Source organism: Talpa europaea (genome assembly GCF_964194135.1).
Source record: "Talpa europaea genome assembly, chromosome: X".
NCBI lineage: Eukaryota > Metazoa > Chordata > Mammalia > Eulipotyphla > Talpidae > Talpa > Talpa europaea.
In genome coordinates, this window is record NC_140081.1 from 18141012 (window position 1) to 18154709 (window position 13698).

At 45.6% G+C, this 13698-nt stretch overlaps 1 protein-coding gene across 1 annotated transcript; it reads right to left on the reverse strand.

Moving 5' to 3' along the window:
- Nucleotides 1-4003: 4003 nt before the first annotated feature.
- On the reverse strand, nt 4004-4555 carry LOC311187467 (ferritin heavy chain-like; the record flags this gene model as incomplete). Its single annotated transcript, XM_084258878.1, has 1 exon — nt 4004-4555. One exon carries the CDS (start codon nt 4553-4555, stop codon nt 4004-4006), a length of 552 nt encoding a protein of 183 aa, XP_084115004.1.
- Between the last annotated feature and the right edge of the window lie 9143 nt (nt 4556-13698).

Below are 13698 nucleotides of genomic sequence, written 5' to 3' on the forward strand. Positions count from 1 at the left end.
CTGCAAGGAGCTTCCACAGCAGTCCTGAACTTTTCCTCCATACTTCTTTTTTATTTTATTTTATTAAGATTTTATTGTTTGCCATTGACTTGCAATACTACATGATTTTTGGGAGTACATCTTCACTCCTCCATACATGTGTAAGCCTTGACATTCCCACTCTCAGATTGACCCCCTCTACCCTTTCCTCCCACCCCCCTTGCTGCTTCCCCCCCCCAACTCTCATATTTTTCTCAATTTCTAAGACTTACTTTTCTTGTGTTTCATTCATTTGACTTATTATTTCTTCTTCACATGTGAGAGAAACTATCCAACATTTGTCTCCTTTTTTTCAACATTTGCCTTTAACGTTCTGACTTACGTTGCTTACCACAATCACCTCAAGCGCCATCCATGTTGTCCCAAAAGACATACTTTCATCATTTTAAATAGCTGAGTAATATTCCATTGGGTACATTGAACACCACAACTGCTTTAACTGCTTTATCATCCGTGGCCAGGTGTTTATTTCGGTTGCTTCCCTGTCGGGGCTGTTGTGAGCAATGCTGCTATGAACATAGGGGTGCATAGATCTTTCTGAACTAGCCAGACTCATTTTTTTTAAAGTCACTGATTTCCTGGTCTTTGTTACTCATAAATAAACCCAATCTGAACTGATATGACAGTCTTAGAAATATGTTAGGTGTTATTACTTCACTTTCTCACTATAACTTACTCTACTTTGATATCCTCCTGGACGAATGACTCAAGCCTTAAATTTTTTTTCCCTTACCATTCAGGTGTCCTAACACTTTGTTAATCACTCTTATTTCACCTTCTCTTCAGCTTTCCTGAAGCAAATTCTCTATCTATCAGCATCACTCTGAAGTCGAACTCAGAACCGCAAGGAAAAAAACAAAAACAAAACCAATTTGTAATAAAAAATTATTTTAAAATCTGAAGCATAGTATCACTTTTGAGGTTAGCAATAATGCCTTCCTCCACTGAATACTCAATCAGCTGTATCTCTTGGGCTTGTGAAAAGAAATAGGAATTGCTGGCACATGGGGAAAAAAGGAGAATTAAAAAAAATCAGAAACGTTGAACAAATTTCAGGAGTAGAAAAGATTCAGGAGAAATTAATGGGCGCTTTGTGCTGCTTGTCACACATTTTTTGAGAGAAAAAATACTTTTCCTTTTTCTGGAAAATGAAGTACAAGTTGTCAGTGACAACCATCTATTAAGAAATTTCCTTTGTGATACAGTGAGGAATTTTTTTTTCCCCAGAGGTAAATTATTCAACACAGTTAATTTGAATCCGTGTTTGAGCCTGAGATGAAGTTATCAATTTTATCATTTTCCCTCAGCCTGTCCTGATATTATCATTGCCTGCGACTCCAGTCCCCATAGCAACAGCTACTATTTCAGACATTCCTCCAGCCACAGAGCATGGCCAGTGACTGACAGTCGCCCAGCTGTGCATCAGAGGTGGTATTTACCAGGCTGGAAGACCAAGTCACAACTCACACCCATGGGTCAAAAGTCATGATACCAAGGTTGGTGTAAGAGCAGGACGTGGTCACGGTGCAGGTTTTCTGATCCCATGCAGACCAGGTAAAGGAGGAATCAGAGTCCTCAGTGGGTTTTTGCAGGTTTTTATTGGGATTACCAGGTACACGGCAGGCAGGGGTGCAAATCCGCACTCTCTCTGGGCTTTCTGCTTCTGCTTCTTTGCTTCTCTCTCGGCTTCTCTTCGGCTTCTGCTGGCGACCCTGTGACGCCGCCCTTAAAAGCCCAGTCTTAGCCCAGGTGAATCCCATCTGCCTCTGCCCACACCCTACTCCAGGTGCCCGCCATCAGGCATGCATTCAGGACCGCAGGGATCCATCATCTATCCTGATGGCGGGAGGGCAGAAAAGCCTGACATTTTTTCCTTACCCTGCAGTTGGGATGGCTGGGAGGCTGTGGGAAGGTGGCACACCCACAAGACATTGGCTGTCCCTTTTGAGAGCTACGTGTGGGGGAAGGTGAGAAAAGGAGGACGTCACAGGGAGGACAATGCATGAAAGGAAAACATTGGAAAGTTCCATGGGGCGAACCAAGTTAGTCTGAATGTTTCTTCTTTTTTTCCGCCACTATCCCAGCAGTCCAAAGGCTGTTGGTAGACCCCAGATCTGGACCGAAAGGAGGTACTTAGATCATTCACTTTTGCCTCGCAGAGGAACGTGGCGAGAAAGAACTGAGCTGCCATCCTCTCTGCACTTCCCGCGGTAGGTTCTGAAAGAAAAGCTGTGAAAGGTGTCCCTACAAGTAGTAGCTTGTGGTAGTGTGATCACAACCCTGCTTGAATCTCACAGGCAAGGAAATCCTTTTCTAGGTAAAATAAGAGCATACGGGGGTAAGCAGACTAACCCTCATTATCCCAGGAAGTCCCCCTGAATCACAGGAAAGGGAAAGAGCAGGAAAGGGCTTCTAGGCCGAGAGGCAACCAGACTGGGGTCAGCTTTAGACCCCGGGGAAGAGGAGGGGGGCCATAGTTTGGGATCAGGATTCCGGCACCATGTGTGTGGCAAAACACTGGCTTTCTTAGCCCGGCTTGAGGTGAGCTAGATTTGCAGGCCGAACACGTCTTTTGCGGCCTCTCTCTTTACGATCGTGCCCGAATAGAAGCCATGCTCGGAGACTCATCTGCATCTGGGTGAATGGCGCGTTCTCTGGGGGATTTCCAGTGCCGAGGTCTCCCCAGGTATTCGGTGCCAACTCAGGTAACAGTGTGGCTGCCTGTGTGGGAGAGCCAGCAGGACAGGGATCCAGGTGTGCAGGTGCTGACTGCCTCCGTGGGAGGTGCCTTGCTCCCTCCTATACATTCTGTTGCTAATTTTGAAGACTTCATAGGAGGATTTTGGCTGAGGTTTAGAAGCCACCCCCACCCTAGGCTGGAAGGCACCTCTGTAATTAGGAGGGAGACTACAGTGATCAGGGTTGTCTTTGAAAGTGCTGGGGATTTCCCTCCCTTCCGGGCCTGGGTGTCTGGCTGAGTTCCCACAAGCTTACTTAACCCATTGATCTACCTGCGGTGACATGGACGATCGCTGTTAGTGCCCATCTTTCCGTTTTTCTCGCTGGTGAAGACATAACACCTGCCCTACTTCCTGAGGCCCTTATAAAAATCAAATGCAATGTGAAGAAAAGGACTTGGGCTTGCAAAGTGCCATGTGAGTACTGCCTGTGAAACCCTTGGCTATGGGGGAGCTGGCCTCATGCTCCTTCCTCATTGTTTCTGCAGCCCAGAGTGTGCTCGTCAAGGGGGCACCGTGCCAGGCTGGCGCCCAGGGCCCCCAGCTTGCTCTGGAGAATCAGCAGACGTTAACATCTGTGTCATTTAAAGATCATTTCAGATACAGCTGAAGCCCCCCTTTATTTTGATCCCTGCCAGATCCCATTCTCTTCCCCAGAGACAGGACTCTGAGGAGTTTTAGACCATGTTCCTTTATACTTTATGTAAATGCATCCCCCCCAGATTACCCAGCCACCCCCATTCCAACCACATTTTGTCGTCTTCTTCCCCCTCCCCCACCTCCCTTCCCCACTCCTACCCCCTCCCCCACCCCCTCCCCTACTCTCTCCCCCACCCCTCCCCTCTCTCCCCTACCCCCCCATTCTTTCCCCCACCCCCCTCCTCTACTCTTTCCCCCACCTCCCTCCCCTGCTCCTCCCCCCACCTGCCCTCCCTCCTCTTCCTCACTCCTCCCCTCCCCCCTTATCTGTTCGGGGGCGATTAACTTTGGTGTTTTCCTGGGTCCCTGGAGACCCTGAGCTGCGTGAGGCTGGGGCATGGGTTTTGCACACACAAATAAAGAGATCTTTATTTAAGAACCAGTAACTTTATTGCAAGAACTAGCCATAGGGGAAGAAAACTGCTGAAATGCACGTTTGGCAAAGGCAATACTGAAATCTGAGCGCCCGGCATGGTGACCAGAGGAAGGCACCCCGTGCCTGGTGCCATGGGCAAGGCAGGGCGGCCTCAGTTGTCCTTGGCGCCGTCTCCCAGGGTGAGCTTGTTGAAGAGGTACTCTGCCATGCCGTCTTCGGCAGCCGGCAGCTTGCGCAGGCTGGACAGACGGTCCCCCAGATCTTTGATGGTCTCGGTTTGCTCGTTGAGGAAGTAACACTCCAGAAAGTCGCGGAGGTGGGCATCTTGCATCTCGGTGGCCAGCTGGTGCAGGTCGAGCAGGTTCTGGTGGAGGCTCTTCTCCAGGTGCAGGGCGCACTCCAGGGCCTTGGGGCCGCTCTGCCAGCAGTCGTGCTCCGGCTTGTGGACCTCGTGGCAGCGCATGCGGGCCCCTCGCAGGTTCTGGAGCGCCATCAGCTTCTCGGCTTGCCCCCTCTTGTCGCGGGACAGCTTCAGGAAGTACTGAGCGAAGTGCTTCAGGGCCACATCCTCTCGGTCGAAGTAAAAAGCCATCGACTGGTACACATAGGAGGCGTACATCTCCAGGTTGAGGTGGATGTTGACGGTGGCCTCGCAGTGGGGATGGTAGTTCTGGCACACCTGGGATGGCGCCGGGGTCGTCATGGCTGGCGGCGGTGGCGCGAAGAAGAAGGCGGCCGTGCGGAAGCCGCTGGTGCTGGATAGGCCGCGGTGGTGACGCCGGAGGCAGCGGCGGCGACTGTGGCTGCCGTGGCAGGGACCTCCGAGTGATCCCAGGGCTGGTGATCAAGAAGTCTCTCAGGTCAGGTGGCTAATGATCAGTCTCTAGGATGGGACCGGAAGGAGTGTCCGTTGGCCGGGGTTGCTGGGCGGGGCTTCTGTGGGGGCGGGGCTTCCGTGTGTCAGTGCGTGTGTGCGCGGGGGTGTGTGTGGGGGGGTGGCTGACCCGGAAGCACTACCCTGGGCACTGACGGGTGGTGACGGAGGGGGCATTCTTTATGGTGGGGGGCGTGGGAACCGGGCAATGCTCCAGCTTCCACAGTTGATTGGGTGAGGCCGGAAACCCGGGGCATCCTGGGAGGAGTATCTCAAGACCATTTTTATAAAGTAACAACTATGAGATATAAATACTGTAAAATTAATCCTTTGACAATACACATTTTCATGGTTTTTAATATATTTCTGGACTTATGTGATCACCATTACAGTCTAATTTCAGAACATTTCTGTCACTCCAAAATGAAGTTTTCTACCCAATAGCAGTCACTCCCTACCCCCGCTCCCTGCACGCCTGGTGACCCCTACTCTATTTCTGTCTTGATGTATTTGCCTATTGTACATTTTGAATAAATGTAATATATAACGTGGATTTTTGTGTTTTTATAGAAAACAATTATTAATGTTTTTAATGTTCATCTCTTTAAATTGTGAATAGTATTCTAGTATATGTATATGCCACATTTTATTTATCTTTTCATCAGTTGATGGACATTTAGGCTGTTCCCATTTTGTTGCTATCATGAATAATGTTGCTATGAATATTTGTGTACAAGCTGTTGTGTAGACATTTTTTATTCTTTTAGGTAGATACCTAAGAGTGGGATTGCTGGGTTATATGATTTTTTTTAAAAGTATTTATTTATGCATACAAGAACTGGGGTATAGGCTACAGGTGTGGGAATGAGAGGATTCACCAGAGACAGAGTGGGGAGCAGAACAGGCGGATCTACTAAATACATTGCTGAGGGGAGCAGCGGGTGAGACAGGAGAGGTCTGCTGTGCTATGTGAGCTAGCTCCTTGGTGGTGATCAAACTCATGTTGCTGTGGCTGGTCATGGCTTGATAGCACTATGTCTTTAACCCCTGCACCACCAGGGAGGCCCATATATAATAATTTTATGTTTAGGGCCTCCCCGGTGGCGCAGCGGTTGAGCGCTGGGTTGCGAAGCTGCCCGCAGCCTCTGCAGCGCAGGTTCGATCCCAGGCTGCTCCCCGGCCACCGGAGGAGGGTCCCGCATGGCGCGCAGACCTCTCCTGCCGCCCGCTGCTCCCCTCAGCAGTGTACTTCTGCTTTCTGCCTCCTCTGCAACCTGCTCTGGCTCTGGTGAATTCTCTCCCCCTCCCGCTCCTCTGACTGTACCCAGTGCTTGTATAAATAAATAAATAAATACATACATACATCTTTAAAAAAAATTAATTTTATGTTTAACATTTTGAGAATCTTCCAGAATGTTTTCCAAAGTGGTTGCGGCAATTTATATTTCCACCAGCAACATATGAGAGTGCCAATACTATAATTGCTTTCAAAAAAAGTTTAGTTGTCTTAAGTGATGTAAAGTGGTATCACATTGTGGTTTGAACTTTCGTTTCCCTAAGGACTAATGTTGCTGAGCATTTTTGTATGTACTTATTGGCCATTTGTGTATCTTCTTTGGAGAAATGTTTATTCATGTACTCTGCCCATTTTTTTTTATTTTATTTTTTAAAGACTTATTTATTTATTTATACAAGCACTGGGTACAGTCAGAAGCACGGGAGGGTGAGAGAATTCACCAGCGCCAGAGGGGAGAGCAGAAGGCAGATTGACGAAGTACAATGCTGTGGGGAGCAGCGGGCACGGCAGGAGAGGTCTGCGCGCCATGTGGGACCCTCGCCGGTGGCCGGGGATCAAACCGGCGCTGCAGAGGCTGCGGGCAGCTTTGCAACCCAGCGCTCAACCCCTGCGCCACCGGGGAGGCCCTCTGCCCATTTTTAAACGGAAGTGTATGTCCTTTTATTTTTGAGATGCAAGAGTTTATTGTTGATGGGAGAACATTTTTGCACCCAACACTAATGATAAAGGACTGATCACAAAAATCTGCAAAGAGCTGATGAGACTCAGCAACAACAAAGAAAATAATCCAGTCAAAAAATGGGCAGAAGAGCTAAAAAGAAACTTCTCTGAAGAGGAAATGCAAATGGCCAACAGACATATGAAAAAAATGTTCAACATCACTTGTAATCAGGGAAATGCAAATCAAAACTACCATGAGATACCATCTCACACCAGTGAGAATGGCACATATTAAAAAAACTAGCAACAACAAATGTTGGCGAGGGTGTGGAGAAAAAGGAACTCTTCTGCACTGTTGGTGGGAGTGCAAACTGGTCCAACTACTATGGAGAGCTGTGTGGAGATTTCTGGACCTACTAAACATAGAGCTTCCATATGATCCAGCAATTCCACTCCTAGGTATTTACCCAAAGGACACAGAAACATCAATTCCAAAGAACACCTGCACCCCTATGTTTATAGCAGCACTGTTTACAATAGCTAAGCTTTGGAAACAACCCAAATGCCCAAAAATAGATGACTGGATCAAGAAGATGTGGTACATATATACCATGGAATATTACTCAGCATTCAAAAAAGATAAACACATGCAATTTGCAGCAACATGGATGGTGCTGGAAGGGATCATGCTCAGCGAAATAAGCCAGAAAGAAAAAGAAAAATACCGGATGGTCTCACTCATAGCAGGAATCTAGAAAACTTAAATAAGGGACCAGGAAAATGAATATAAGAAAGTGAAAATCAAAATCAACAAAAAACTATGAACCAGAGACACTTTTTGGGGGGTGGGGGGCGGGAGGGGAAGGATTGGGGTCAGAATGGGGCGTTTGCAATTGTATGGGGGAATATAAAAATAAAATTTATTATTTAAAAAAAAGTTTATTGTTGAGATGTAAGAACTCTTACATATACGTGCTTGTGTGTGTATTTTGCAAATATTTTCTCCCATTCTATGGGGTGTCTTTCATTTTCTTTCTTTTATTTTTTTAAAAAGATTTATTTATTCATACAAGAACTGTGATATAAGCCAGAGGTGTTGGGAGTTGAGAGGATTCACCAGAGAAAATGGGGTGCAGAACAGGCGGATCTACTGAAATACACTGCTGAGGGGAGTAGTGGGCAAGGCAGAAGAGATCTGCTGCACCATGTGGGTTGCTCCCTGGCTGGCCGGCGATCGAACTCTTGCTGCAGTGGCTGAGGATAGCTTCATAATGCTGTCCTTAACCCCTGAGCCAGGGCCTCCCTGGTGGCGCAGGAGGTTGAGCAGAGCGCTGTGAAGCTGTCTGCAGCCTCTGCAGTGCCAGTTCCATCCCCACAGGCCGTGGAACAACCCATTTGGTGCAGTAGATCTCTCCTGTGTCACCCACTGCTCCCCTCAGCAGTGTATTTCATTCTGTCTGCCTTTTCTGTTCCCAGCTTTGTCTCTGGTGAATCCTCTCACCCACCTGCTCCTCTGGCCTGTATCCCGGTTATATAAATAAATAAATCTTTAGCCCCTGAGCCACCATGGAGGCCCCCTTTTCATTTTCTTAATGGTGTCCTTTGAAGCACAAAAGTTCTTATTTATAATGAAGTCTGATATATGTATTTTTTTCTTTTCTCTTTTGTTCTTTTGGTGTCACATGCAAGGAACTGTTGCCTAGTTCAAGGTCACAAAGATTTACACCTAGGTTTTCTTGTAAGACTTACAGTTTTTGCTCTTCTATTTAGTTCCATTTAAGTCTCTGATCCATTTTGAGTTAATTTTTGCAAATGATGTGAGATAAGAATCCAACTTTATTCTTTTGAATGTGATTCTCCAGTTATCTATCTCAGAACCTTTTATTGAGAAGACTTCTTTCCCCACTGGGTAGCCTGGGTATTCTTGTCAAAAATACAAAAACCCTCTCTGGATTACTGTGGCTTAGTAAGTTTGAAATAGGGACAGATGAGTCACCCATTTTATTATTCTTTTCTCAAGGTTGTTTTGGCAATTCAGGGTCCCATGCATTTCCATATGAATTTTGGGACACACTAATTTCTTCTTTTAAAAAAACATCTAGGGGCCTCCCTGGTGGTGCAGCGGTTGAGCACTGGGTTGCGAAGCTGCCCGTGGCCTCTGTGGCACCGGTTTGATCCCCGGCTGCTCCCCGGCCACCGGAGGGGGGTCCCGCATGGCGCGCAGACCTCTCCTGCCGCCTGCTGCTCCCCTCAGCAGTGTACTTCGGTCCTTCTGCCTGCTCTGCTCCCCGCTCTGGCTCTGGTGAATTCTCTCACCCTCCTGCACTTCTGACTGTACCCAGTCTTGTATAAACAAAACAAACTAACAAACAAACAAATAAATAAATAAAAATGCCTCTAAAAAAAAATCTAGGATGGTGATAGGGATTGTAGTATTATAATTTAAGGGAGTATTAATATCTTAACAATATTAAGTTCTCCAATCCATTAACATGGGATGTCTGAATTTATTTAAATGTGGGAACCTTTAAAAATGGAGATTCTCCTCTCACCCTCCCGCACATCTGGCCTGTACCCCAGTTCTTGTATAAATAAATAAAATCTTTAAAAAAAATGGAGATTCTGATTTAGACTGGGGCCAAAAATCTGAATCTGTAAGCAAGCTTTCTGATGCTGCCAGACCATACTCTGAGTAACAAAGGAGGCCTCCATCTGGTGTTACCTTAGTCTGTCTGGGCCACCATAACAGAATACCACAGACTGGGTAGCTTATAAGCGACAGAAATTGATTTCTCACAGTTCAGGAGACTCGAAGTCTGAGACAGGATAACAATGTTGGGATTCTGGTGAAAACACTGAAAACACTCTTGTATGCTGCAGATGGCCATCTTCTTGCTGTGTCTTCGGATGGTTGAAGGGGTGAAGCAGTGCTCCGAAATCTCTTTTTTAGGAGCATTAATGCCATTGTTAAGGGTGCCACTCTCACAGTGTGATCACTTCTCAAATGCCCCACTACTTGGTATCAACACATTTCAACAAGTGAATTTTTTTTAGAAGGGGGAGGGGCCCAAAAGCAGTCTTTACCGAGGTTTGGAGTGAAGGGTGACACATATATATTTGTTGCTACAACCAGAAATACCTTTTCCCGCCTCACAGATGGTGTTTCTGATAGTTGCATGAGATTTGGGTTCCTATGGAAACGGGAGGGACCATCCTCCTGTCAGAAATTGACAAAAAGTTCACTGGGTGTCCTTTTTGGAGCACCTGTTGTGGTTTTTTTCTACCTTTCATTGATTTTGAGCTATTTTATAATGTAAATTATAGAAAATGAATAATAACTCAAATGATTCTTGTCCACAGAAATGCAAATGAATTGGATCTGGTGAAATGCAACTCATTTTGGCCTCATTTTGCATCTAGTTGTACATTTATCTCAACATTCCTTACAGTATGCGTGTGGCTCTTTGAATTCTCCTTTGCACCATTCGTTACATCTTACTGGCCTCCCCATTAATTAATGAGTTAAATCAAATCTTTATTTAATCTGTATTTATTTTATATTGCTATGACAGTCATGACTTTAATTACATTTTAGCATTCCTCATTCTCATCTGCCGCCCCACTAGGAACACAATCAAATCCCAGAGGAGATGGCTTAGCATATTAAACGTTTTTATGGGCAATTTGCCAGAGATAGGAGTCCAGGAAAGTATTTAGGAGCTAAATGCATAGAATTGCTGGCTGAGATATGTATTGGAAGGACAGCATCTCTGAGGAGAAGTAGTACTGAGGGCAAGAAAGGAACCAATGCAAACCAGTGGAGAAAGAGCGTGTATTGAGCAGGTCAGGCGGGGCCTCCACAGCAGGACTTTCTAGCCACCGTGGGCTGAGGCTGACCTAGTGCACACCAGGGAGGGCAGAGAGGGAAGGGCTCCCAGTAGAGATGTGTCGAATCCGACGCAGCTGAGAACTGAATGGTGAGAGCTTGTAGGCAGGGAAGGTAGTCATCAGAGACTTGACTCACTTCCATGGACTCTGACAGGCTGTGATGCATGATCTGGGTAAAAGTAACCCTGTTATGGAGGTGGGAACTTGAGCTTTTGGAAACAGGAGAATGGATTCCTTCATCAGCACTTTTGTGCTCCCTGAGTTATACCCTTAGGAGAGGTGGTGAGACCCACAGGTATGGCGGGCAAAGAGTATTCAGTACTGGACCGTGGGTTCTGCCTTGTGGAGAAGGTTCTTCCCAGCTGGTGCTCTGAGGTAGGAATGTTCTACTGCATTCTGGTTGACTCCATTAAAAGGCATTTTATTTAAGCATATAAAGGCCATAGGAAATATGTGGCCCCTATTTGGTTACGTACGAATGAGACACATCCAAAAGCCACACCCATTATATTCTGAAGAGGGGAAAGCCTAGGCTTCCAGGCCTACTTCTTCATTGTTCTAATTTGGGAGAAAGAAAGATTGGGGGGGGGGAGGAGAATCACTATCTCGAGAGGCAAAGGCCTCTAAAATTAAACATGCTGATTGTATGTATTGATATATGTACATTGATGGCCCACAATATATCAGTTAAATATAAATTTTCTCTAAGGTTTTAAGCTTTCAGTTTTCTCCAGTATGGTGGATATTCTCCATTTGCCTGTCCTGTACTGTTCTGGGGGCTTCTCCATCTTACCCTGAGCCCGGGAATGCTGACCTGTATGGACTGCATCCATTGGCCCCCGGGTCCTCTGACTTCTGTTTGGGTTCAGCCAATAGAAGGCACTGGCAGGGGATGGAAGGGCAGGATAGGAATGAAGTTAAGATATTCTCTTGGCTTCTTCTCTTCAGGGCAGATAATCAAGAGACAAGTCTATTTCCTTTTTTTATAGCTTTTACTCCCTGAATGAAGTAGGAACATTCTCAAGATGGGCTTTCTGCAAACACTGCTCACTTCAGAGGATATCACTCCAAAAAAAACCAAGGTGTTCTTTGGCGCAAGTTTAATGCACAATTTAAGAAATTCCTGAGGATCCAGGAACCAGTATGCAGGTAGATATTCCTTCAGGTCAGAGAATAAATGGAGCTGATAAAAGAAATAAAGTATGTCATCTAGGACACTCTCAGGAACAAAGTAATGGTGCAGGTGCAGCTGCCTCCAAAATTCAGGCTTTAGTTTTCTAGCTTGTCAATTTTCTGACCCCTGGCTTCCTTCTTTCCTTAGGCGATTGATTTTTGGTTACCATTCAACTAATTAGTAGGCCCATTAGAAAGAGGAGCCAGAAGGAAGAAGCAAGAAGAGTCATTTTGTACTTGGTAGTAGCCATGTAAAAAAATCTAGTTAGGAAACATATTGACTCAAAAAGCGTTGAGGATTATCTATTTTAAGTAAACCTTCACCTTTTCTTGCTCATCTCCTACTGCTGATGATTAAAGCTGTTGTAGTGTAGTCTACACAGCAGCACATGAGCGAGTCCAGTCAGTGTCTACACGGGGTTCTGTGTGCTGCATATTTAGTTAGACACCTCCTGCCTCTAGGCAGGAAGACATAACCTCAATTGTAGATAGCTGAAAGTAGATTTTAAAAGTTTATTTTGTTTGCTATCTTTTCTAAATACTTTTTGATATGTGACACTCAATTCCTTATAAAGAACAGTAAGTATTATAGTCGGGGAGGGTTATCTATGCTGCGGTAACAAACAAAACCTGAAAATATCAATAATGGAGGACATTTATTTCTCATTCACGTCAGTGAGGCAGGTGAAGTGACTTTCTTTCATGGCCCTTCAACAACAGTTAACTTGCAGATGTAGGCGCAGTTCCAGTGTGTAGTAGTGTCATCTCAATATTCTTTAGTTAGCTGCATAGAAGGGAAGGAAGAGGCATGGAGACCTCCCCCCTTTGCTCTTTACTGCCTTCATGAGAGATCATATGCACTTCAGCCCAAACCAATATAAGGGAAGCTGGAAAATGAAGGGGAAAACATGTGATGTTCAGTGAGCAATGTAATCTTCTATGCATGCTTTATCCCTTTCCCTAGATATTTTTAAGAAACTATTTAGAACTTGTGCTTTTGACCACTGTTATTTACTTATTAGCGTGTGCTTATACCAAAGATTCTTTTGAAAAGAAAATTGACTGTGTGTGTTTAAGCATACCAAGTAATGCAGCTTATGTGATTCCATCTCACATAATTACTTCTGGTATTCTACTGGCGTCATATTTATCTTCCATCCTAGGTCCTAGCTTGACATTCATACTCAAGTCCAAACTCATTTCCTACCTAAATCCTGTTCTTTCCAAAGCGAACACAGCCTCCTCTGAAGAGCCATAGGGATCTGTGCCCACATAATTAGCATGGCACTCAATCTTAGGTCGCCCAGTGATGGCTTGTCTGCAATTGCCTTGGACTATTAATCATCTCCTTTCTCTGCATCCCTTTGGTGCAATGTTTTCCCTGAGTCACAAACTCTTGGAAGGCAAACACCTTTCCTCAACTACACATCACCCAATAAGATAGAATAGCAGGGAGTAGGTGCTCAAAATCTAGGAGCTGATTTAATCTGATAGAGTGTTAAGTATCTAAGTACCATATCCTCGGATCTGTGCTAAAACCTCAAGAGGTTTTCAGAATTTAGGGATCAGCTGAGGACAGACCAACAAGGTGTGTTAGCTACTTTCCAAAGATGGTTTCGACAATTCCTCCCCTACCTGTTTTGAGCTGCTCCTTATCGAAAAAGCTGACACTTGTTTTTCCTGCCAAGTGACTGCCTTAACTAATAGCCTGTGATGGAAGGGGCATTCTGGAACTTCTAAAATGCCAGGCATATCTTATTTCCTTCTGTTGAGAAGTTTCATTCTTAGGATGTTTCCCCTCTGCGTCCAGCCACCGTGAGAAGTAGTGCGAGAAGACCCGATCACATGGAGGGGTAGTGAGGAGGGAAAAGAGGCTTTTAGCTCCCAGACAGTGACCAACACCAGCTGCCAGCCACTGAGTCATTTTAGATATTCCATATGACCACAGCCACAG